Source organism: Aotus nancymaae, unplaced genomic scaffold (genome assembly GCF_030222135.1).
Source record: "Aotus nancymaae isolate 86718 unplaced genomic scaffold, 86718_ANA_hifiasm-v0.15.2.pri h1tg000338l, whole genome shotgun sequence".
In the NCBI taxonomy this organism is placed as follows: Eukaryota; Metazoa; Chordata; class Mammalia; order Primates; family Aotidae; genus Aotus; species Aotus nancymaae.
The window spans coordinates 127,946-155,499 of record NW_026988753.1 but is presented as its reverse complement, the minus strand read 5'-3'; the positions used below and the strand labels follow the sequence as shown (position 1 = coordinate 155,499).

Genomic DNA, 27,554 nt, shown 5'->3' with positions numbered 1-27,554 from the left:
ATATTTATCAAAATAAACTATTCTTGGTATAAAATAAAACTATATATAGTCTAACATTGATTTCACCAGGTTTTTCCACAAATGAACCTTTTTTTGTTTCAGATCCACCCCAGGATTCCATCTTGCATTTTAGTTGTCACGTCTTAGGCTCCTCCAATCTGTGGCACTTTCCCAGTCTTTCCTTGTCTTTCGTGACCATGACACTTTGAAGAGTGCTAATCAGTTATTTTCAAGAAGCTTCTTCAATTTAGCATTGTTTGATGCTTCAAGTTTAGACTAGCGTTATGCATTCTCAATACGTCACAATGGAGAGCACATTATGTTGATATACATTACTGGTGATGTTAACCTTGCTTACTTGGCTAAAGTGGTATCTGCTGGGATTCTCCACTGTAAAGTTACTGTTTTTCCTTTGGAGATACCAAACTTTTGAGGGATATTTTGTTAGACTACACAAATAACCTGTTTAAACGTTGACTAGTAATTTTAGCATTCATGAGTGGGTCTTGGCTATAGCAGTTATTACTCTGGTGTTTTAATTCTTTTATGTCTTTCATCTCTTCTACATTTGTTATTTTGAATTCTTCTGTAAGGAGAATTGTTCTTCCCTCATTTATTCCACCCTAGGTTATTTATTTGTATTAGTGTAGACTCATGAGTGTTTATTTCATCCTTTGGATTATAACTGTATTATAAATGAATCACCTACTCATCCTTCAGCATGAGTAGGTGATTCATTTATAATATACTATTACTTTTTTGTTGCTCAAATTCTTGTTTTAGCTATTTAGAGCACTTTCAGGTTGGCTTCTGTACTGTACCCCAGACCCAGAATCAACTGTTTGATTAAAATACCCTCTGTTTTTTGTTTGTTTTGTTTTGTTTTGTTTTGTTTTGAGGCAGTGTTTTGCTCTGTCTCCCAGGCTGGAGTTCAGTGGTGCGATCTCTGCCCCCTGCAACCTCCACCTCCTGGGTTCACGTGATTGTCCTGCCTCAGCCTCCTGAGAAGCTAGGATTACAGGTGTGCGCCACCACACCCAGCTAATTTTCTGTATTTTTAGTAGAGATGGGGTTTCACCATGTTAGCCAAGCTGGTCTTGAACTCCTGACCTCAAGTGATCTGCCCTCCTCAGCCTCTTAAAATGCTGAGATTACCACGCCCAGCCAAAAAACCTTTTCTGTCAAGGGAGGAAGGAGAATAGTATTTAGAAAGCAAGATGTAAGTACCTGGCATGCTCATTGGTGCTGGGATGTCACTGTGTGTAGCGTTTCTCAGTGAATAAAGCTAAGAAATATAGTAGATATGATAACTTATGTGTATATTCATAGCTGTATCTTTTAATCTTGTGTGTATGTGTGTTAAATCATGAGTCCGTACTGATACCTCTGACTCCAGTACAGATCTACAGGGTTGATTCTTCCTTTCCCCTTTCTTTACTTGTAACTTCTGTCTCTAATAGCGATAAAACTGGCTCTCATTATCTGTATTTACTCTAGGATATAAATAAAGCAGTTTCAGAATTCCTAGCCCATACCCACATGAAAAACAAATTCTGCAACTAGAGTACAGTGTTTATTTGCAGTTTTGAATTTGTCATTAAAATATCTAGACAAAAATGCTGTTTGCTAAAGTTTAAGTCAGCATCTCTCTTCCCCATACTCTTCAGTGTGAATACGTGATTCATTTATAATGTAGTTAGATTCATTAATCACATTCTGCATTCCGTCTTTGCTTCATATCCTGGTTGACTTTTAAAAATGTACATATTTAAAGTGCAATAAAATATATATATATATAAAGTACATACTTATAAACATCATTTTCTGTGCTTTACAGTTCTGTCCATTGCCACAGTTTCATATGAACAGTTCCATCATTCCGAAAATTCCCCCATGCCATTCCTTTAGAGACAGTCTTTCCCCTGACCCCTTGCTCCTGGCAGTCCCTGGTCTGTTTTTTTTCCCTAGAGTTTTGCCTTTCTAGAATGTCACACAAATGGAATCATAAAATATGTAACAGTCTTTTGGATCTGACCTTTTTTGCTTTGCAAAATGCATTTGACACATCCATCTTGTGTGCGTTGGTAGTGCCTTTTTGTTGCTCTTTTATATTACAGTTCCATTGTACAGATTACCACAATTTGTTTATCCATTCACTCCTTAAAGGATATTTGAATTGTTTCTAATTTGGGGCCATTAAAATTAGAACTGCTGTAAACATTTATATACAGGTTTGTGTTTCTCTGCAGTAAGTACTAAGGAAGAGGATTCCTGAATTATGTATGTGTATATTTAACTTTGTAAGAATTATTCAGAGCTGAACTAATACTAGTTTTTCAGAGTGGCTGTATCATTTTGCATTCCCACTGGCAGTGGGTGAACATTCTGGTTACTCCATACCCTCACCAATGTGTAAGTTGTCAAAATATTTTAGCCATTTTTATAGTTGTACAGTGATATTTCAACATAGTTTTAATTTGCATGTCCTTCCATAATCGCTAATTATTATGAACACCTTTTCAAGAGCTTATTTACCATCCTGTTTGGTGAAGTCCTTTTTAAACAGGGTTGTTTGCTTTTTATTGGTGAATTTCGAGAGCTCTTAATATACTCTGGATACGAGTCTTTTCTGGATATGTTATTTGCAAATATCTCCTCAGAGTATGTGACTTGTCTTCTTGTCCTCTTAGCAAAGTCTTTCAAAGAACAGGGGTTTTTCCCTTTTGATGAAGTCCAGTTAATTGATTTTTAAATGGATCACGTGATTGGATTGGCAGTACTTTTCTTATTTCAGTAGTTTTTGGGGTAAAGGTGGTTTTTGGTTACATGGATAAGTTCTTTAGTGGTGATTTCTGAGATTTTAGTGCACCCATCACTCAAGTAGTATACACACTTTACCCACTATGTAGTATTTTGTCCCTCAGCCCCCTTCAACCTCCCCATTCAGTCCCCAAAGTCTGTTATATCATTCTTATGCTTTTGCGTCTTCATAGTTTAGCTACCACTTATAAGTGAGAACATACAATATTTGGTTTTCCATTCCTGAGTTACTTCTCTTAGAATAATGGCCTCCAGTTCCATCCAAGTTGATGCAAAAGATGTTATTTCATTCTTTTCTATGGCCGAGTAGTATTCCATGGTGTATACATACAACATTTTCTTTCTCTACTTGTTGGTTGATGGGTACTTAGGGTTTTATGTCTTTGCAGTTGCAAATTGTCCTGCCGTAAAAGTGTGTGCATGTGTCTTTTGAATATAATGTCTTGGTTTTTTTTTTTAGTTATAGATTTCTTTGGTACATCTTGTTAGGCATTTGCTGAGCTTTTTAAGCCTAAAGGTTTATAGGTATACCTCAGATATATTGCAGGTTCAGTTCCAGACCACTGCAATAAAGCAGGTCACATGAATTTTTTGGTTTCCCAGTGCATATACAAGTTATGTTTACACTATACTGTACTCTTAAGTGTATAATAGCATTATGTCTAAATAGCGTTAATTTAAAAATTCTTATTGCCTAAAAATGCTAACGATCATTTGAACCTTCAGTGACTTACTTTTTGCTGGTGGTGGTCTTATCTTGATGTGGGTGGCTATTAACTGCTCTGGGTGGTGATTGCTAAAGATTAGGGTGACTGTAGAAATTTCTTCCGTAATTTTTGTTGGTACGTAGTAGGTGTATTTGTTTATGGGGTTCATGAGATGGTTTGATACAGGCGTGCAGTGTGAAATAAGCATATCGTGAAGAATAGGGTATCTATCCCCTCAAGCATTTATCCATTGAGTTGCAAACAATCCAATTACACTCTCCAGGTTATCTTCAAATGTACAGTTATTATTGACTATAGTTACCCTGTTGTGTTATCATATAATAGTTCTTATTCATTTTATTTTATTTTTTGTACCCATTAACTATCCCAGTCTCTTCCCAAACCCCTCACTACCCTTCCCAGCCTCTGGTAACCATCCTTCTACTCTCTATTTCCATGAGTTCAATTGTTTGGATTTTTAGATCCCACAAATAAGTGAGAACATGCAGTGTTTGTCTTTTTGTGCCTGGCTTATTCCATTTAACATAATGATCTCCACTTCTGTCTGTATTGTTGTAAATGACTGGATCTCATCCTTTTCTATGTCTGAATAGTACTCCACTGTGTATATGTACCATATTTTCTTATCTATTTATCTGTTAATGGGCACATAGGTTGCTTCCATATCTTAGCTTACCATAAACAGTGCTGCAGCAAACATGGGATTGCACTGAATCTGCAGATTACTTTTGAGTAGCAAAATCAGTCTTCCATATACTGATTTCCTTTTTTGGGGTATATACGCAACAGTAGGATTGCTGAATCATATGGTAACTTAGTTTTTAGTTTTTTTTTTTTTTTTTTTTTTTTTTTTTGAGGCGGAGTTTCGCTCGTTACCCAGGCTGGAGTGCAATGGCGCGATCTCGGCTCACCGCAACCTCCGCCTCCTGGGTTCAGGCAATTCTCCTGCCTCAGCCTCCTAGTTTTTAGTTTTTTAAAGGAGTCTCCAATCTATTCTCCTTAATGATTGCACTAATTTACATTCCCAGCAACAGTATACAAAGGTTCCCTTTTTTCCACATCTTTGCCAGCATTTGTTATTGCCTGTCTCTTGGACATGTAAGACATTTTAACTGGGGTGAGGTGATACCTCATTGTAGTTTTTAGTTTTAGTGTTTTGATCAGATTATTAGATTTTTTTCCAGTTGAGTTGTTTGAGCTCTTTATATATTCTGGTTATTAATCCCTTGTGAGATGGGTAGTTTGCAGATTTTTATTTTCTGCCATTTTGTGGGTTGTCTCTTCACTTTACTGTTTATATCCTTTGTTGTAAAGAAGCTTTTTAATTTGATGTGATCCCATTTGTCCATTTTCGCTTTAGTTGCCTGTGCTTGTGGCATATTGCTCAAGAAATTTTTGCCCAGACCAATATCCTAAAAACTTTCCCCTGTGTTTTTTTGTAGTAGTTTCATGGTTTGAGGTCTTAGATTTCGGTTTTTAATTCATTTTGATTTGATTTTTGTATATGGCGAAAGATAGAGGTCTAGCTTCATTCTTCTGCATTTAGATACCCAGTTTCCCCAGTGCCATTTATTGAAGAGACTGTCTTTTCCTTGGTGTATGTTTTTGGCACCTTTGTCAAAAATGAGTTCACTGTAGGTGTGTGGATTTGTTTCTCAGTTCTCTGTTCTGTTTCATTGGTTTATGTGTCTGTTTTTAAGCTAGTAAGTACCATGATGTTTTGGTTATTATAGCATTGTAGTATAATTTGAAGTCAGGTATTGTGATTCTTCCAGTTTCATTGTTTTTGCTTAGGATAACTCTGGCTGTTCTGGGTCTTTTGTGGTTCCATGTAAATTTTAGGATTTTTTTCTATTTGAAGAATGTCATTGGTATTTTAATAGAGATTGCATTGAATACATATTCAGTGGAGTACCCGGTTTGCTTTGGGTTGTATGGACATTTTAACAATATTTATCTTTCTAATTCATGAACATGGAATATTTTTCCATTTTTTTGGTGTCCTCTTCAATTTCTTTCAAAGTTGTATAGTTTCCTTTATAGAAATCTTTGACTTCTTTGGTTAATTGCTGGGTATTTGATTTTACGTGTAGCTATTGTAAATGGGATTAGTTTTTAAATTTCTTTTTCATGTTATTCACTGTTGACATATAGAAATGCAAACTGATTTTTGTATGTTGATTTTGTATCCTGCAACTTTACTGAATTTATTGATTGAAATAGTTTTTTGTGTGGAGGCTCTAGGTTTTTTCAAAAAGATTGTATCATCTGCAAACAAGGATAATTTGACTTCTTCCTTTCCAATTTGGAAGCCCTTTCTATCTTTCTCTTGTCTGATTGTTCTTGCTAGGACTTCCAGTACTTTGTGGAATAAGAGTGTTGAAAGTAGACATCCATGTCATGTTCCATATCTTAGAGGAAAGGTTTTCAGTTTCTTCCCCATTCGGTATGATACTAGCTGTGGGTCTGTCGTATATGGCTTTTACTATGTTGAGGTATGTGCTCTCTTTACCCATTTTTTTGAGGGTTTTTATCACAAAGAGATGTTGAATTTTAAGAAATGTTTTCTCAGCATCAATTGAAATGATCGTGTGGTTTTTGCCCTTCATTCTGTTGATATGTTGTATCATGTTAATTGAATTACATTGGTCCAGTTGATCAACTGTATTGTTGAAATTGTCATCTTCACTGAATTTTTAATTCAGCTTGTTTAATCAGCATTTGAAAACAGCATATATCTCTAGTTATGTTTGTGTGTTTTCTGTTTTTCCTATAGATCTTGTTTGGGATATTTTGTGGGGAGGGGAACAATCACAAAGTTATAGAAAAGGTGTAAATATGGTACAAGGAACTTCTCTTTCTCCTTAGTTATTTGGGAATAAGTTGTTCACCTGCTGCACAATCACTTTCATTTTACATTTTCTCATTTCCTGTAAAGGATCATATGGTTTGTCAAAGATCTGATGGTTGTAGATGTGTGGTGTTATTTCTGAAGCCTCTGTTCTGTTCCATTGGTCTATATATCTGTTTTGGTACCAGTACTATGCTGTTTTTGTTACTGTAGCCTTGTAGTATAGTTTGAAGTCAGGTAGTGTGATACATCCAGCTTTGTTCTTTTTGCTTAGGATTGTCTTGGCCATGTGGGCTCTTTCTTGGTTTCATATGAAATTTAAGGTGTTTTTTTTCCAATTTTGTGAAGAAAGTCGATGGTAGCTTGATGGGAGAGGATTAAATCTGTAAATTTCTTTGAGCACTATGGCCATATACATGATATTGATTCTGCGTATCCGTGAGCATGGAATGTTTTTCCATTTGTTTGTGTCATCTCTAATTTCCTTGAGCAGAGGTTTGTAGTTCTCCTTCAAGAGGTCTTACCTTCCTCATAAGTTGTATTTGTATTTGTATTTGAATCATAAGTTCGCTGATGATTTGGCTCTCTGTTATTGGTGTATAAGAATTCTTGTTATTTTTTGCACACTGATTTTGTATCCTGCGACTTTGCTGAAGTTGCTTATCGGCTTAAGGAGATTTGGGGCTGAGACGATGGGTCTTCTAAATACACAATCATGTCATCTGCAAACAGAGACAATTTGACTTCCTCTTTTCCTAATTGAATACCCTTTCTTTCTCTTGCCTGATTGACCTGGCCAAAACTTCCAGTACTATGTTGAATAGGAGTGGTGTGGGAGGGCATCCTTGTCTTGTGCCGGTTTTCAAAGGGAATGTTTGGCCATTCAGTATGATATTGGCTGTGGGTTCGTCATAAATAGCCCTTATTATTCTGTGATATGTTCCATTAATACCTAGTTTATTGAATGTTTTTAGCATGAAGGGCTGTTGAATTTTGTTGAAGGCCTTTCTACATCTATGGAGATAATCATGGTTTTTGTCATTGGTTCTGTTTATGTGATGGATTACACTTACAGATTTGCGTATGTTGAACCAGTCTTGCATCCCAGGGATGCAGCCAACTGGATTGTAGTGGATAGGCTTTTTGATGTGCTGCTGGATTCAGTTTGCCAGTATTTTATTGAGGATTTTTGCATTGATGTTCATCAGGGATATTGGCCTGAAATTTTCCTTTTTTGTTGTGTCTTTGCCAGGTTTTGGTATTAGGATGATGCTGGCCTCATAAAACGGGTTAGGGAGGAGTCCCTCCTTTTCTCTCGTGTGGAATATTTTCAGGAGGAATGGTACCAGCTCCTCTTTGTATCTCTGGTAGAATTTGGTTGTGAATCCATCTGTTCCTGGACTTTTTTTGGTTGGTAGGCTATTAATTCCTGCCTCAATTTCAGAAATTGTTATTGGTCTATTCAGGGATTTGACTTCTTCCTGGTTTAGTGTTAGGAGGGTGTAAGTGTCCAGGAATTTATCCTTTTCTTCTAGATTTTCCAGTTGATTTGCGTAGAGGTGTTTATAGTATTCTCTGATAGTAGTTTGTATTTCTGTGGAATCAGTGGTGATATCCCCTTTATCATTTTTTATTGCATCTATTTGATTCTTCTCTCTTTTCTTCTTTATTAATCTGGCTCGTGGTCTATTTTGTTAATCTTTTCAAAAAATCAGCTCCTGGATTCATTGATTTTTTTTTTTTTTTTTTTTTGAAGAGTTTTTTGTGTCTGTATCTTCTTCAGTTCTGCTCTGATCTAATTTCTTGTCTTCTGCTAGCTTTTGAATTTGTTTGCTCTTGCTTCTCTAGTTCTTTTCATTGTGATGTTAGGGTGTCAATTTTGGATCTTTCCTGCTTTCTCTTGTAGGCATTTAGTGCTATAAATTTCCCTCTACATACTGCTTTAAATGCGTTCCAGAGATTCTGATACGTTGTGTCTTTGTTCTCATTGGTTTCAAAGAACAACTTCATTTCTGCCTTAATTTCGTTATTTACCTAGTAGTCATTCAGGAGCAGGTTGTTCAGTTTCCATGTAGTTGTGCAGTTTTGAGTGAGTTTCTCATTCCTGAGTTCTAATTTGATTGCACTGTGGTCTGAGAGATTTTGATACCTTGCTCTGGGCCATTGTCACTTTGCTACAGATTCTCACCTTGTTCTGTCCACCTAATGGTTTTAAGATTGAACTGTTAGAAAGGGAAAGATAAAGGAAAGGGAGAATAAAAACACAGGAGAGGGGAAAGAGAATAGGAAGCTTATTTTTTATTTATGATTGATATATCTTTTATATCCTTTTGATTTCAACCTATGACTTTACAGTAAAGTGCATCACTTGTCAGTATCATATAGTTGAATGTTATTCATTTTTAATCTTGTCTGTTAATCTTTGTCTTTAACTGGGATATTTGTTTCATTGACATTTAATATAATTATTGAGCTAGTTGATGTTGCTATTTGCTTTCTTTGTCCTTTTTTATTTTAGATTAATTGTTTTTATTGTATGTTATTTCCTCTGTTGGCTTGTTTTACTTTTTTTTCTGTCTTTTAGTGGTTATTCTAGAGATTATAATATACTTCCTTGACTTTACAGTTTACCTTAAATTAGTACTTTTTCCACTTTATGACCAACGAAATATCTTATGATAGTTGAACTCTATTTACCCACTCCTGCTATATGTGCTTTTGTTGTCATATATTTCTGTTCTACATGTTATAAATCCCATAAGACATTATTGTTGCTTTGAACAAACAACATTCTTTTCCATATATATATATGAAATATAAAACAACATAAAATATGTATATATACACAAGGGTGTATGCATATGTACATATATATATTTACACAAACACACACACACACCCTTTAAGTGTTGTACATTCTTTCTAGCACTTCTATACTATATTGATTCATTTTCCTTCAGCCTAAAAAATTTCCTTTGGTATTTCCTGAGGTCTTCCAGGGATATCTTAGTTATTATTTGTTTAATTTAAAAAAATGTATTGCAGTTGATTATAGAATTATAAGTTTTTATTTCAGCATTTTAAAGAGCTACTGTCTTTGTTGAAAGATCAAGTGTCATTCTTATTTTTGCAGCTTTGACTTTCAGCATTTTGGCTGTGATACCCCAAGAGTTGGTTTTTCTTTGTATTCCTTTGTGTTCCCTGAGCTGTAACTTAGTAGATTAAGTCTTTTGCCTGTTTTGGAAAATTCTTACCCATTAACTCATAAATATTGTTTCTGTACTCTTCTCCCTTCTCCTAGGAGTAAAATACACATATATTGGATTATATGACTGTGCCCCCATGAGTTTCTTATGCTGTCATCTGTTTATTCTTTTTCTGTTTGGTAGTTTTCTGTGGACTTTCTGTATTTACGAATTAGTTTTTCCATAGTGTCTATTTGCTTCTGCTACCATTGAATCAGATTTCAGATAATGTATTTTTTAATTCTGAAATATTGATTTCTTTTTTTAATAGATTGTAATTTTCTGTTGAGATTTTTTCCATGTTTTGTCTACTTTCTTTTATCTTTTGCTCTCAATATATTAATAGTCACTTTGAAGTCCTTTTGTGCTAACTAGTAGCTAAATCCCCTGTAAATCAATTTTTCTTCTGTCAATTTTTGGTCATTTTGTTCCTGCTTCATATGTTACATAATGTTTTGTGTGTTGATTATTGTAAATAAGAGAATAATAGAGATTAAGGATATTTGCACCTAGAGGGACTAGACAAGAGCAAGCCAAGCCCAAAACTAACAGAAGAAAATAAATAACCACAATTAGAGCTAACCTAAATGAAATTAAGTTGCAAAAATCCATACAAAACAAGAGCAAGCCAATCCCAAAACTAACAGAAGAAAATAAATAACCACAATTAGAGCTAACCTAAATGAAATTAAGTTGCAAAAATCCATACAAAATGCCAACTAAACCAAAAGTTGGTTCTTCCAAAGAGTAAACCAGATTGACAGACCACTAACTAAATTGTTTAAGAAAAAAGGAAGGCATGGCCGGGTGTGGTGGCTCAAGCCTGTAATCCCAGCACTTTGGTAGGCCGAGGCGGGTGGATCACGAGGTCAAGAGATCGAGACCATCCTGGTCAATATGGTGAAACCCCGTCTCTACTAATACAAAAAATTAGCTGGGCATGGTGGCGCGTGCCTGTAATCCCAGCTACTCAGGAGGCTGAGGCAGGAGAATTGCCTGAACCCAGGAGGCGGAGGTTGCGGTGAGCCGAGATCGCGCCATTGCACTCCAGCCTGGGTAACGAGCGAAACTCCGTCTCAAAAAAAAAAAAAAGAAGGCAAAATAAGTACAATCAGAAATGATGAAGGTGACATTATCACTGATTCCACAGAAATACACAAACACATGAAAAAGCTCAGAGACTATTATGAACACTTATTCGCATACAAACTAGAAAACCTAGAAGAAATGGATAAATTCCTGGAAATAATACAACCTCCCAAGATTGAGCCAGGAAGAAAAGGAAATCATGAACAGACCAGTAACGGGTTCTGAAATTGAGTCAGTAATAAAAAACCTTCTGCACAGCAAAAGAAACCATCAGCAGAGTACATGAACAGTCTACAGAATGGGACAAAATATTTGCAAACTGTGCATCCAGCAGAGGTCTAATATCCAGAATCTGTAAGGAACTTAAGCAGTTCAACAAGCAAAAAACACACAACGCTATTTTAAAAAATGGGCAAAAGACATGAACAGACATTTCTCAAAAGAAAATGTATATGCAGCCAACAAGTATATGAAAAAATGTTCCACGTCACAAATCATTCAAAAAGTGCAAATCAAAACCACAATAAGTTACCATCTCACTTTTGTCGGAATAAGTATTAATAAAAAGTTAAAAAATGAAACAAAAGATGTTGGTGAGGTTGTAGAGGAAAGGGAAGGCTTGTACCCTGTTGGTGGGAACATAAATTAGTTCAGCCACTGGGGAAAACTGGAGATTCTTTAAAGAGCTTAAAACAGACCTACTATTCAACTCAGCAGTCCCATTACTGGGTATATACCCAAAACAAAAGAAATCATTCTGAAAAAAATACATATAATCAGTGTTCATCATAGCACTGTTCATAATAGCAAAGAAAATTTGCTTTAAGCCTGACAGGTCTTTGGTTTTTCAATAATCCAAAACTGGAAGAACTCAGTTCAGGCTTTCAGATATTTGAATTCAACTCTTTCTACTCTCTGCCCTCACAGCTTTTGAATATGGTAAATATAAGGGGAACACCAGTCATGTATTTGTTGCAGTTACACTTTCTCAAGGGAAATTCATTTTATTAGTACTCTTGCAAATAATTTTACTGTTTTTCTGACTCAGCCCCTTTTTTGGGGTTGGCTCTTCTGACTTTTGACTGAGAGTCTGGTGAGTCTTTTAATTCCTTACCTTTGAAAGTTCTCTCCCTCAAGCATTTGTTATTAAGCCTCCTGCCTTAAGCAGGTACAACATCTGGCAAATGTTTTAAGGAGGAGAGCTGATGTGTGTTTGTCCCAGGCCTCTCCATCTGGTGTGACTTGGCCACTTATAGTGTGAATGAGATTTCAGTGTGTTACTCTGGCTCAGCCCCCAGCCTCCCATACCACCTCAACAATCAGGAAATGTCTTGTGGGGGAAATCAGATGGGTATTCTACTAGATTGCATCATGTCACACCATTGTGACAGCCTACATGTTCATCAAAAGCTCAGTGATTTCTCTGTCACTAGATTATGTCTACCTACACCAAGCCTTTGCCTAGAATCACCAAATACCTCTGTCTAGCATATTAGTTAGAAATATTTCCTCATTGCTTCTGTAGCTCTAAGACTTTTTAAAGAATGTGATTTTTATAATTTATTCATTTCGTTTGTTAAAGTAGGAGTGATGGTATATGGCTACCTACTACATCGTAACTACCCTACTACATCCTACTTGGAAACGGAAGGCCCATTTGGATCACTCTTCTCTCTATACTATATTAATGGCATTCCCTGTAGAGTTCTTGCATCTTTTATTATACTTTATGAGGTATTTGATATTTTTGGTACTATTTTTGTGACATATATTTTATATTTTAATTTTATAATTTCTATGATACAGAAAAATCGAAAGGACTTTAAAAAATTTCATCTTGCATCTGGCAACTTTTCTAAAAATTTAATTATATTCTTATAAGTTATATGTAGATTCTTTTGGATTTTTCAATGTACACAGTTATATCAAATATGAAAAGTATTTTTTCCTTTGTTATCCATACCTTTTCTTTTTTCCTGCCTTACTGCTAATACCATTTAATACCCTTACTAAAATACTGAATAGCAGTGGTAAGAGTTGGCATCCTTCTATTATTCCTAATGTCACAGGCAATATGTTCTCAATGTTTTACTATTAAATACGATGATTGCTTTAAGGTTTTTTGTGGTTTCTCTTTGCTGTGAATTTTTATCATGCATAATTACTGAGTTTTATTAAATGCTGTCTCTGCCTATACTGATGTGGTCATGTGTGTTTCTCCTTTATTCTGCTGAGGTGGTGAATCACATTGATTGATTTTTTAAAAAATGTTTACTCACCTTGCATTCCTGGGGTAAACTATCATGGTAGAGATTCAACTACACACAAACGTGTGTGTGTGTAAAATGAGAGCAAGCACACAGCATACACACACATGCACTACATTTTGTTGTCTAACATTATGTTTAGGATTTTTGCATTTATGTTCATAAGGGAGATTGACCTATTTTTTTTTCTTTTTCCTGTTTAGGATTTTTGCATTTATGTTCATAAGGGAGATTGACCTATTTTTTTTCTTTTTCCATAATTGTCTTTTTCAATTAGTGAATGGTAGGTATATGGTAAAGACTCTAAAGTTCTACTTTTGTGATATATTCTAGGTATTACTCTACTACAATACGTTATTCTCTTTTCTTGAAACTTTATTATCAAGTGATTTTTTTTGAAAGTTTTATTTGTTCTCTTTTTTAAGAGATGAGGTCTTGCCCTGTCACCCAGACTCTGGAGTGCAGTGGTGCAGTTACTCACTGCTGCCTCGGAGTCTTGGGCTCAAGCAATCCCCCTGCGTCACCCTCCTGAGTCATTGGGACTATAGGTGTGTGCCACTGTGCCTGGCTAACTTTTTTATGTTTTATAGAGACAGGGTCTTACTGCATTGCCCAGGGTTTTCTCTAACTCCTGGACTCAAGTGATCCCCTGTCTCAGCCTCCCAAAGTACTGGGATCACAGGTATGAGCCACTGTGCCTGGCCTTATTTTCAAGTAATTTTAGAGTTACAGAAAAGATACATATAATAGAGTTCCTAATACTTCTCTCCTAGCTTCTCCTGTTGTTAGCATCATTTTTTAAATTTTATTTTTTGTTTTATTTTTAATTTTTATTTTTTTGAAAACGGAGTTTCGCTCTTATCTCCCAGATTGGAGTTAAATGGCGTGATCCCAGCTGACTGCAGCCCCGCCTCCTGGGTTTAGGTGATTCTCCTGCTTCAGTCTCCTGATTACAGGTGTGCGCCACCACACCCGGCTAATTTTTGTATTATTAGTAGAGACGGCTTTCACCATATTGGCCAGGCTGGTCTCGAATTCCTGACCTCAGGTGATCCACTCGCCTTGGCCTCCCAAAGTACTAGGATTATAGGCATGAGCCACCACACCAGGCCTATTTTTTATTTTAGAACTTTTATATTAGGTTCAGGGGTACATGTTCAGGTTTGTTCTGTAGGTAAACTCATGTCATGCCGGGTTGTTTTACAGATATGTCATCACCCAGGTACTAAGCCTGGTACCCAGTAGTTATTTTTTTTCTGCTCCTCTCCCTCCTCCCTCCATGCTCAGGTAGGCCCCAGTGTCCGTTGTTCCCCTTTTTGTGTCCATGAGTTCTCATCATTTAGCTCCCACTTATAAATATGAAGATGCAGTATTTGGTTTTCTGTTCCTGCATTAGTTTGGTAAGGACAATGACTTCAAACTCTGTCTATGTTCTGTAAAAGACATGATCTTACTCTTTCTTATGGCTGCATAATATTCTGTGGTATAAATGTACCACATTTTCTTTATTCAGTCTGTCATTTATGGGCATTTAGGTTGATTCACGTCTTTGTTCTTGTGAATAGTTCTGTAGTGAACATTTGTGTGCATGTATCTTTATGGTAGAATGATTTATGTTTCTTTGGGTACGTACGCAGCAATGGATTGCTGAATCAAATGCTAGTTCTGTGTTTTTGCTCTGAGGAATTGCCACACTGGTTTCTACAATGGTCAAACTAATTTACACTCACAGACAGTGTATAAGCGTTCCCTTTTCTCTGCAACCTTGATAGCATCTGTTATTTTTTGACTTTTTAATAATAGCCATTCTGATTGATGTGAAATGGTATCTCATTGTGGTTTTAATTTGCATTTATCTAATCAGTGATGTTAAGTTTTTTCCATAGGCTTGGTAGCCACATATGTATCTTCTTTGGAAGGGCATCTGTTCATTTCCTTTGCCCACTAAGTTCCTTAGAAATGCTGGATACTAGACCTTTGTCAGATGCATAGCTTGCAAATATTTTCTCCTATTCTGTATTTGTGTGTTTACTCTGTTGATAATTTTTCTTTTGCTATGCAGAAGCTCTTATGTTTAGTTAGGTCCCATTTTCAGTTTTTGCTTTTATTGCAATTGCTTTTGGTGTCTTCATCATGAAATCTTGGCTGGTTCCTGTTTCTGGAATGGTATTGCCTAGGTTGCATATGTGGTATCCACATCATCACTGGTGATGCTAACTGATCACTTGGATAAGGCAGTGCTTGCTAGATGTCTCCACCATGAAAATAAGTACATTTGTCCCTTCCTATAGTCTGTTTTTTGAAATCCAGACACTCAGTTCAGCACATACACAAAGGAGGAGAGGAAGATTAGGCTTAACCTCCTTTGGTGGGAGGTATCTACATCTGTTATTTGGACTTCTTCTTAAAGCAAAATTTGTTTCTTCTTTCCAATTATTTATGTATTCAATTATTTACTTGCTCCATTCTTTTAATATTAATTCTCTATGATCTCAAGATACAACTACAACCTTGAAAACTCCTGGTTCTCCCAGAACTTCTTGACGGAACGTTCTGTTTCTTGTTTATCTTTGTATACTGTGTGCATGTAGTACAGTCCCTAATTTATAGTGGACATCCAGTAATTTGAAAAAATATATTTTTAATTCAGCTGAAAAATAGCATTTACATTCTAAATTAAAAGTAAGTTTTCAGATAAAAGTAAACACACGTGGTAACACTGTATGAAACCAAATAAAGGGTATTGCAGAAATTTTACCGTAACAACATTTGTCATTGATGTGTCCACAAAATACTCCTATAGCTACTAAAATATTCCTTGAAACCACTTTTGGAAAGAGATTTCAGTTTCTAATCGGCCAAGAATATAACCTGCTATATTCTTTGTTTTTTTTGGTCAGATTACCAGAGAAGAAAAAGACTCCACTTTCTGCTTTCTCTGAAAAATTGTCATCTGATGCAGTCACTCAGATAACAACAGAAAGTCCAGAAAAGACCCTATTTTCATCTGAGATTCTTATTAATCCCGAAGATTGTGGACATGAAATTACAGAGCCCAGTAACCAGAAACTACGCAAAGCTTCTGTCAAGTTTGCTTCATCATCTTCAGTCCAACAGGTTACTTTTTCTTGTGGAACAGATGGTAAGAGAATATGATTACATTTTAGGTTGTTAGACCACTCTTTTGTGTAATTATCTTAGAAGTGATTGTGTCTTTCTAGTCAGAAAACCTAATTTTAATTTAAGAATTAGGGGCTATATGATTATATCTGTCTTTTATTTACATAGCTGTCAACAGAATATGATTTATTATATTTTTATCTTAATTTCTAGCAGAGTTAACCTATAGAACTTATGCTGTTTGTGGTTAAAACTTACTTTTGCCTCGTCATATTTGCAGTAAAAATACAAGTAGTTCATAACAGCTTGAAAGTAATTGAGGTCTGCTTTTAAGTGGGCAGATAAATTATCTTGTATTATAGTAATGTTATATACTATGTATATAGAGAGAGTATGTATATACTATAACAAATAGATGCATAAACATATGTTAGTGCAAACACGATAGCAGTTTTTCTCTTGCTTATAAAGCAATCAGCAGAGACCCAGGTTGACTGCTTGCTCTGTTGTCTTTAAAATACATAACCCAAAGTTATATTGGATTTACCTTCATGGTCAACTGGAAGAAACAAAAAGCATGGAGGAGCACACATAGGAGGTGTTTACAGGCCAGGTCTGGTAGTAACCCAAATCACATTCCACTGGCCAGGAATGTAGTTTAGCTGTGTTTTCCAAAATTCAAAAGAAATGGATTTTGGTGAACAGCTAGCAGTCTCTACCATAATGTCAACATTTAGAGTGTTTTATGTGCTATAGTTTCAGTGATATTTTGATAGTACTTTTATATACAACGTTTAGAATTACAGCAAATTGTAAATTATTTTCTTTTTTGGGTAAGTAGCAGGAAAATTAACAAGTTAGTTTCCATTCTTCCCCAAATGAAGATGGAAACTTTACTAATTTTTAAAATATTTACTGTTTTAGACAAATCTGGGCTAAGTACATTTTAAGTTTCTCTACTTACACAAAAAACTTGCCTATCTACACATATAGATGAAATATACCTAAACATAAAGAAAATTCTTTGAGTCAGCATTGAAATTGCATTGAAGTAAGTACATTTATATATTAAGATGGTTATCATTCTTGAACATTTTTCTTATGAAACTAAAGCATACCAAAATATATATATATATATATATATATATATATATAAAGTTTAATAAATTATCACAACACCTTTATGTGTTGGTTACCTATTGCCACAGTGATACAGTATAACAGCCTGTAAAATCTCCATAGTTTATAACAGTAAACATTTGTTTTTCTTACTTACAGGCTTATGTGTCAATTGGACTTTGGCTGGGCTGGCTGTAAGCTACAGAAATGGTTTGGGTCTGTTTCAGATACTTCTTTCTGAGACTCAGGCTAATGGGTCAATAGCTATCCTAGGGTGTGGTATGCTAATGGTGGTGGCAGAAACACAAGCGAAGAAACAGCTATAAAAGCATATTTTAAACCTCTACTGTCATCAAATGGATCAAGGTATAGAGACAGTGATTTATGGTTCATATAAATTTTTTATCAAAGAATATTTGCTTTACTAATACAGTATTATTTTCAATACTGTGGATGAAAAGTAAAAATTTATGAGGTGTTTTTTTTTGGGCACAAAACATTATTTTAAGGTACAAAGAATAGTATGTTAAATACATGACTGCTTACCCATTACTTTAAATTAATAAGTCCCTCTACCTCTCTCCAGCCCTTTTTTCCTTTCCTGGAAGCAGCCATTATTTGCTGTGTATTTACTTCTTCCCCTACACAGGCAGTCCAAAGTAACTTTAAGACTACTGCATCCAAACAAAGTTTCTGAGAACTTCAAAAACTTCTTATTTGTCTCAGATCCATATCCATGTGATAGCTGTTTCTGCTATGAGTCCATTATAATTTTGTCCAATCATTGCTGTTAATTTTCTCCAACCTGTGAACTGCATGGCAAATTCAGCCATTGCCATCAAATTTTATATACACTGATGGAGAAAGAAAATTAATAAATCAGTATTCTAATGATAACTGCAGCAATGACCAAATAGAAGTGGAGGCTACAGCTTTTTTTTCCTTTCTTTCTTTCTTTTGTTTTTTTGTTTGTTTTTTGCCTGACAGAGTGGTACAAATATTCCTAAGTTGTCTCAGACTTTACCACACTTGTATATATAGGGTTGAGGTCATTTTTTATTAATTTCTAGCACTGGACTTTCTTAGAGGTCACTTTGCCATGCCCAATGATAGAAATTAATACCTCTATGTGATAATTATGCTTCTTTTTAAAAGTAACCTGATGTTTAAATCTTTAATCCATCAGGGGTTAAGTTTTGTAAGGAATGGGTCCAGTTTCAGCTTTCTGCACATGGTTAGAAAAAAACATAGGCAACACCATTCAGGACATAGGAATAGGCAAAGACTTCGTGACTGAAACACCAAAAGCAATGGCAACAAAAGCCAAAATAGACAAATGGGATCTAATTAAACTTAAGAGCTTCTGCCCATCAAGAGGAACAATCATTAGAATGAACCAGCAACCAACAGAATGGGAAAAAATTTTTGCAAGCTACCCATCTGACAAAGGGCTAATATCCAGAATCTACAAAGAACTAAAACAGATTTACAAGAAAAAAACAAGCCCATTCAAAAGTGGGCAAAAGACATGAACAGACACTTTATAAAAGAAGACATACATGAGGCCAACAATGAAAAAATGTTCATCATCACTGGTCATTAGAGAAATGCAAATCAGAACCACATTGAGATACCATCTCATGCCAGTTAGAATGGCGATTATTAAAATATCTGGAGACAACATGCTGGAGAGGATATGGAGAAATAGGAACGTTTTTATACTGTTACTTGACCTTGTTACTGGTCTCTTTAGATTTTGGATTTCTTCCTGGTTGATATGTTCCACGTTTCTAAGAATTTGTCCATTTTTTTCTAGCTTTTTCAATTCATTGGTACAAAGTTGTTCACAGTAGTGTCTCATCATTCTTTAAATTTCTGTGGTATAGGTTGTAATTTAGCTCTCTTTTTTTTTTTTAATCTCTGAGTTTGTTTACATGAGTCTTCCCTCTGTTTTTCTTAGTCTGGCTAAAGGTTTGTTGATTTTGTTTATCTTTTCAACAAACAAACTTTTGTTTCATCTTTTGTCTTGTTTTTCTCATTTCAATTTCATTTATTTCTGCTCTGATCTTTATGTTTTTTCTTTTACTAATTATGGATTTTGTTTTCTAGTTTATTAACATACATTATTAGGTTGTTTATTTGAAGTTTTTCTATTTTTTTTTTTTTATCATGTAGATGCTTATACCTAAAAACTTTCTTCTTAGTATTGCTTTTGCTGTATCCCATAGGTTTTGGTATGTTCTGTTTCCATTATCATTTGTTTCAATTTATAAATTTATTTCTTGATTTCTTTATTCACCCACTGGTCATATTGTTTCATTTCCATTCATTTTATAGTTTTCCAAAGTTCCTCTTGTTATTGATTTCTAGTTTTATTCCATTGTGATCAGAGAAATGACTTGATATAATTGCATTGATTTTTGAATTTTAAGACTTGTTTTGTGGCCTAAAATACGGCCTATCCTTGAGAATGATCCATGTGCTGAGAAGAATGTGTATTCTGCAGCCATTGGATGAAATGTTCTGTAAATATCTGTTAGGTCCATTTGATGTATCTTTCTTGATTTTCTGTCTAGATGATCTGTCCAATGCTGAAGGTGGGGTATTGAAGATTACAGCTATTATTGTATTTGGTTCTCTCCCTCTCTTTAGCTCTAAAAATACTTGCTTTATATATCTGGGTACTCCAGTGTTGGGTGCATATATGTTTACAATTGTTATATCCTCTTGCTGAATTGATCACTTTATCATTATATAATGTTTTTATAATTTTTTTTTTTTGGGACAGGATCTTGCTCTGTTGCCCAGGCTGGAGTGCAGTGGCATGGTCTTGGCTCACTACAACCTCTGCCTCCCAGGTTCAAGTGATTCTCCTACCTCAGCCTCCTGAGTAGCCAGATTACAGGCACCCGCCAAGAAACGCCTGGCTAATTTTTGTATTTTTACTGGAGATGGGGTTTCACCATGTTGGCCAGGCTGGTCTCAAACTTCTGACCTCATGATCCACCCACCTCGGCCTCCCAAAGTGCTGGATTATAGGCATTAGCCACCACGCCCGGCCATAATTTTTGTCTTAATGTCTATTTTGTCTGATATTAGTATAGCTATTCTTCCTGTCTTTTGGTTTCTATTTGTGTGGGATATCTTTTTCCATCCCTTTATTTTTAGTCTATTTGTGGTCTTTTAGGTTAATTGTGTTTCTCGTAGGGAATAGATTGTTGGGTCTTGTTTTTTTATGCATTCATTCAACCACTGTATGTCTTTTGAAAGGAGGAATCTACTGCTTTTGAGAGGAGTCTAGTGCTTTTTATTTTTTATTTTAGATTTGCCCTTTTGAGGCTATTTTCCAGATCCTGTAGGCATGCTTTATTCTTTTTTATTCCCTTTTTTCTTTTGTCTCCTCCGACTGTATTTTTAAATAGCCTGTCTTCAAGCTCATTGATGGTTTTCTTGTGTTTAATCAATTTTGCTGTTAAGAGTCTGATGCATTCTTCAGTCTGTTAAGTGTATTTTTCTATTCCAATTTTTCTGCTTGATTCTTTTTAGTTATTTCAGTCTTTTTGTTAAATTTATCTTACAGGATTCTGAGTTCTTCCTCTGTTATCTTGAATTCCTTTGAGTTTTCTCAAAAGAGATTTTTTTTTTAACAGAGTCTCACTCTGTCGCCAAGGCTGGAGTACAGTGGCACAATCTCGGCTCACTGCAGCCTCCACTCCCTGGGTTCAAGCAATTCTCCTGCCTCAGCCTTTTGAGTATCTGGGACTACAGGCATCTGCCACCATGCCCAGCTAATTTTTATATTTTTATTAGAGATGAGGTTTCACCATGTTGGCCAGGCTGGTCTTGAACGCCTGACCTCAAGTAATCCACCCGCCTTGGCCTCCCAAAGTGCTGGCATTACAGGCATGAGCCACTGCCCCCAGCCGAAAGAGATGTTTTGATTTATTTGTCTGAAAGATTCCATATCTCTGTTTCTCCAGGATTGGTTTCTAGTGTCATGTTTGGTGAGGTCATGTTTTCATTGATGGTCTTAAAGCTTGTGGATGTTTGTTGGTGTCTGAGCATTGAAGAATTAGGTACTTATTGTAGTCTTCACACTCTGACTTTGTTTATACCCATCCTTCTTGGGAATGCTTTCCAGAAATTCAAAGGAAGTTGGGTGTTGTGGTCTGAGTTTTTTATCACTGTAGCTATATCTCCATTAGGGAACACCTCAAACCTAGTAACACTGTGGCTCTTGCACACTCATAGAGGTACCACTTTGGAGGTTGTATTTGTCCATTTTCAAACTACTGTAAGTATGCTACCTGAGACTGGGTAATTTATAAAGAAAGGGGGTTTAATTGACTCAGGTCTGCATGGCTGGGTAGGCCTGAGGAAACTTAAAGTCATGGCAGAAGGTGAAGGGAAAGCAAGACACATCTTACATGGTGGCAGGAGAGAGAGGGGGCTCAGGGAAAAATGCCACGTTAAAACCATCAAGATCTCATGAGAATTCTCTCAGTATTACAAGAACAGCATGAGAGAAACTGCCCTCCATGCTCTGGTCACTTCCCACCAGTTCCCTCCCTCAACATGTGGGGATTATAATTTGAGATGAGAGTTGGGTGGGGACACAGAGCCAAACCATATTATTCCTCTCCTGTCCCCTCCCAAATCTCATGTCCTTTTCACGTTTGAAAACCAATCGTGCCTTCCCAACAGTCCCCCAGAGTCCTAACTCATTCTAGCGTTAACCCAAAAGTTCAAGTTCAAAATCTTATCTGAGACAGGGCAGGTAGGTCCCTTCTGCCTATGAACGTGTAAAATAAGAAAACAAGTTAGTTACTTCCAAGGTACAGTGGAGGTAAAAGCACTGGGCAAATGTTCCCATTCCAAATGAGATAAGTTGGCTAAAACAAAGGGGTTATAGGCCCCATTCCAGTTGGAAACCTGGCTGAGCAGTCATTAAATCTTTAAATCTCAAAGCTCCAGAATTTCCTTTGACTCCATGTTATACATCCAGGGCACGCTGATGCAAGGGATGGGCTCCCACAGCCTTGGGCAGCTCCACCCCTGTGGCTTTGCAGGATACAGTCCCCACAGCTACTGTCATGAGCTGGTGTTGAGTGCCTGTGGCTTTTCCAGGTGCACAGTGCAAGCTTTTGGTGGATCTACCATTCTGGGGTCTTTAGGATGATGGCCCTCTTCTCACAACTCCACTAGGCAGTGCCCAAGTAGGGACTGTTAATGGGGGCTCCAACCCCATATTACCACTCTGCATTGCCCTAGTAGAGGTTCTCCATAAGGGCTCTGCCCCTGCAGCAGACTTCTGCCTGGACATCCAGGCATTCATGTATCCTCTGAAATCTAGGTGGATGCTCCCAAAGCTCAACTCTTGTCTTCTTCACACCTGTAGGCCCAACACCACGTGGAAGCTGCCCATGCTTGGTGCTTGCATCCTCTGAAGCAATGTCCTGAGCTGTACCTTGTTCCCTTTTAGCCACAGTTGGAACTGGAGCAGCTGGGACACAGGGCCCCAAGTCCCAAGGCTGCACAGAGAAGCTAGGTCATGGACCTGGCCCACAAAACCATATTTCCCTCCTAGTCCTTCCGGCCTGTGATGGAAGGGACTCCAGTTAAGATCTCTGGACTGCCCTGGAGACACTTTCCCCATTATCTTGGCTGTTAACATTTGGCTCCTCATTACTTACGCAAACTTCCGCAGCCAGCTTGAATACCTTGAATGAGTTTTTCTTTTCTACCACATAGTCAGGCTGCAAATTTTCCAAACCTTCATGTTCTGCTTCCCTTTTAAACCTACGTTCCAATTTCAGACTCTCTCTTTGTGAATATACATGACTGAATGCTTTCACAATAAGCCAGGTCACCTTTTGAATGCTTTGCTGTTCAGAAATTTCTCCCGCCAGATGCCCTGAATCATCTCTTTCAAGTTCAGTGTTCCATAGATCTCTAGGGCGGGGGCAAAATGCTGCCAGTCTCTTTACTAATGCATAGCAAGAGTGACCTTTACTCCAGTTCCCAACAAGTTTCTCATCTCCATCTGAGACCACCTTAACCTGGACTTCATTGTCCATATTACTGTCAGCATTTTGGTCAGAGCCCATTCTGTTCCCAACAAGTTTCTCATCTCCATCTGAGACCACCTTAACCTGGACTTCATTGTCCATATTACTGTCAGCATTTTGGTCAGAGCCCATTCTGTAAGCCTTTTGGATGTTCCAGACCTTCCCACATCTTCCTGTCTTCCTCTAAGCCCTCCAAACTGTTCCAACCTCTGCCTGTTACCCAGTTACCGAGTTGTTTCAGCTTTTTCAGATTATAGTAGTACCCCACTTCTGGTACCAATTCTTTGTATTAGTTCCTTTTCACATTGCTTTAGAGATACTTCCTGAGACTGGCTAATTTACAAATAAAAGAGGTTTAATTGACTCACAGTTCCACATGGCTGAGAAGGTCTCAGGAAACTTACAGTCATGGCAGAAAGTGAAGGGGAAACAAGACATGTCTTACATGGCAGCAGGAGAGAGAGAGCACAGGGGAAACTGCCACTTTTAAACCATCAAGATCTCATGAGAACTCCCTCACTATCATGAGAACAATGTGGGAGAACCACCCCTATAATGTAGTCACCTCCTACCAGGTCTCTGCCTTGACATGTGGAGATTACAATTTGAGATGAGATTTGAGTGGGGACTCGGAGACAAACCATATCAGAAGTCTTTGATAAGGTCCAGAAGAATTCTCTGGGTTACTAGGTAGAGACTCGTGTTCCCTTCCTTTACTTTCTCCCAAAGAAATGGAGTCTCTCTCTGTGCTGAGCTGTTTGGAGCTGGGGGAGGGGTGACACAAGCACCCCTGTGGCTGTGGCCACCACCAGTGGGATTGTTCTAGGTCAGACCTGAAGCCAGCACACAACTGGGTCTCACCTGAGGTCTACAGTAACCACTTCCTGGATACTGCTTATGTTTGCTCAAGACCCTGGGGCTCTACAATCAAAAGATGGCAAAACCAGGCAGTCTTGTGTGCTTCCCTTCAGGGTGGCGATTTCCTCTGGCCCTAGGCAGGTACAGAATTGCTGTCTGGGAACCATGACCTGAAACCTTAGTGCTTTATTCTGCTGTGGCTGAACTGGCATCCATGCCACAAGACAAAGTTCTTCCCGTTCTTTCCTCTTTTTTCCATAAACAGAGAAGTCACTCCCCATGGCCACCACTGCCCCAGGCTTGTGGTGAGTACTGCTTGCCTACCACTGATATTCATTCAAGGCCCAAGGGCTCTTTTGTCAGTTTGGGATGAATGTTGCTAGGCCTGGGACTCTCCCTTCAGGGCAGTGGTCTCCCCTGTGGCCCAAGGCAGGTCCAGAAATGCCATTCACAAGCCAAGACCTGGAATTAGGAACTCCTGGAGCCTACTTGGTACTCTACCCCTCTGTGGCTGAGCTGGCACCTAACTGCAGAACAAAGTCCTAGTTCATCTTCCATCTCCCTTTCTCAGGCAAAGGGATCCTCTCTCTCCTTATAGCCACCATGTTTGGGAATGTGCACGCCTGAAGCCAGCACATCTCTAGAGTCACCCAGGTGAGAACTGCCTGCCTACCACTGCTGACTATTCAGGACCCAAGTGCTCTTCAGTCAGCAGATGATGAATCCCACTCAGACTGGGTCCTTCCTTGCAAGGCAGCGGGTTCCTTTCTGGCCCAGGGTGTGTCTAGAAATGGTGTCCAGAAGCCAAGTCATGGAATAGGGGCCTCAGGACTCTGCCTGGCATCTCTGTCGTATCTTGGCTGAGCTGGTATCCAGGTTGCAAGACAAAGGCCTGTTTAATTTTCCATCTTCCTAAATTGAAAGGAAGGAATCTCTCCTGAAGCTGCAAGCTGTGCTGCCTGGGTTTGGGTGTGGAGTGGTGCAAGTGCTCCCTTAGCCATTTTGGCTGGTGTCTTACTAGGTTGCATGCCCCCCAAGTCCCCTGGCTCTGATTCTAGTACATCACCAAGACTTTCCTGGGAATTGCATTTCTTATTACTTTAGGCTATGGTATAAGCTATTTTATCACAGAAACCCTAAATTACAGATAAGTAGTCTAGAGCAGATAACTGAGCTGCATATGTGCTCTGGCATCCTTCCATCTCTGGAAGTGTGACTTCCATTTCTGGGTCTAGAGTAACTAACTGCTACAGCTATCATGATTTGCAGTACCTAGGAAGTGGGGGGCTTTAATGGGATACCTTTATCTGAATGCCTGGAAGTTGCACACATTCTCTCGCTCATCCTACAGGAGGAACAAAGTTATTCACACGTACATACATGGCTGGGTGGGAGATTGGATAACATAGTATATAGATGTAAGGAGGGAGGGAAGTTGGACACGAGGGGACATTAGACAGTTTCTACCAATCATGAATGAAAAACTAATATATGAAAAAAAATTAAACCTCCATAAGGGCATATTTTAAAAGTGAGATTCCATTTACCCTTATTAGCAGTTAATCATTTCTTAATGACCATACATATACATATGAGGAAGAGTAAATAGTCACAGACAGTAAGCAATTTAGCCGTCAGTACTTTTTTTTAAAACTTCATAAATGGTGTAATTTTTCACTTTGAAAAAGAGAATTTATTTCAGGTGGATCATGGGGGAGAATAAGTATAAGCCGGAAAGTCTTCATTCTCAGAATTCTTTATAATTGGACATTTTAACTCAACCTAAATTTTCAACATTAGAGTAAGAGTTGACTATCTTTAACCTGTGGTATAACCATAGAAGTGTGAAGAATAGGAAGTAAAATGAATATTATAAAGTAGAAAAGCTGAATTTCAAATTATGCATACTGTATGCAGACAGCTTTGTAAACACATAAAAAAACAGGAAAAGATGGGTAAGATATACATTAAAATGTTAATAATAATTATCCTTGAGTGGTAGGACCTTGTAGTTTTTACTTTTATGTATTTTCTTAATATTGAAAATTAATAGTCTTGCAGTAGAAACTGTTTTGAAGCTCTGTCACATAGATGAGAATTAGACTTAAGGTCTATGACTCTGGAAGCAGAGTAAGACCAGTATAAACGGTTAATTATGACCAGTGGGTTCAATGTAAGATAAGATGTTTTTTGGTTAGAGTCATCTGTATATGGAATGGAATGTTAAAAAGTCATCTCAATGAAACCTATCCCTACCATTCTATTTAAACTCTCTTTTCTCCACATCGTAAACCCCAATTTCTCCTGTATGCCTGATTACCCTCAGCATTTCTGTATTTTCCCTGTATCACTTATAATTTATTAAAATGCTAGATAATTTACTTATTTAGTATGTTAATTATTTACTCTCTATTTTCCTCCTCAGAATTCTCATTCTTCTTGAAGGCAGAGATACATTTCTGTCTGTTTACTCATACATTCCAAAAATCATGAACACTGCCTGGCACATAGAAGGCATTCCATATTTGTTCAATGAATTGATAAATGTCTGATTTTTACCTCCTTAGGTCAGCCTTTATTATTGCCATATAAGCCTTCTGGTAGCACGAAGATGTACTATGTTCCACAGTTAAGACAAATTCCTCCATCTTCGGATTCCAAATCAGATACCACCGTTGAAAGCTCCCATTCAGGTATTATGCAGAAATTATTCAAAATTTTATTATTCAAGATTTTATTTGTGTTTTGACTAGTTGATTCTGAAGTGACAAAAGGCAAGTGCTCTTTAATTTTTCAGTGAAATATGGAACTTTTCATACCTTGATCTCTGGTTCAGAGAGGTGAGTTATTTGATCAGATATATTATATACACATAAGCATTTATAAATATTCGATGAAGGAAATTGTATGGATCATTATTTGGGTTAGTGGGCTCCATCTAGGGCAAAGTTTCTAAGCTTTCTTGGTTTACCGCACCCTTAGTATTTCATTGATTTATTTTCTCAGCTTTATGTATAATAAACAATTAGTTTCTTCAAATAGCAACTAAAGAATTAGGACATAAATACTAATTGTTTTGATCTAATGACTTAACAAAATTGTTATTTCTTTTTGGTTTTGGTGTTTGAAAGAAAATTTTGTTCATAAATAACCACGGTTACTTACTAATGACATATGTGTAGCTGTTAGACACTGTGCAACTTCCCAAACTGTGAGATGAGACTGGACACTCTTATTTTCTGCTTTTTATTACAGCAGCTGCCAAAAATCCAGCTTTTGCAAAGGCACAACATTGAAAGGAACATAGCACTATCTGATGACACTTTGACCTTGAGCTAGTAGTTTATCACTATCCTTTACCTAGAATTTAAAAATATCTTGTAGCATCC

The 27,554-nt window shown here is 37.1% G+C and overlaps 1 protein-coding gene across 12 annotated transcripts in view; it reads left to right on the top strand.

The window, feature by feature from the left end:
• The window catches only part of LOC135273162 (centrosome-associated protein ALMS1-like), a 169,412-nt gene that overhangs the window by 29,872 nt on the left and 111,986 nt on the right, over positions 1 to 27,554 (top strand). For all 12 annotated transcript variants that reach the window (XR_010340991.1, XR_010340994.1, XR_010340993.1 and 9 more), the window contains exons 4-5: positions 15,901 to 16,142; positions 26,733 to 26,858. Coding sequence is in view for 7 of the 12 variants with exons in the window: in XM_064372073.1 (XP_064228143.1) it covers positions 15,901 to 16,142; positions 26,733 to 26,858 (368 nt within the window). In the remaining 5 variants the exon portion in view is untranslated. The remainder of the gene's footprint in view (positions 1 to 15,900; positions 16,143 to 26,732; positions 26,859 to 27,554) is intronic.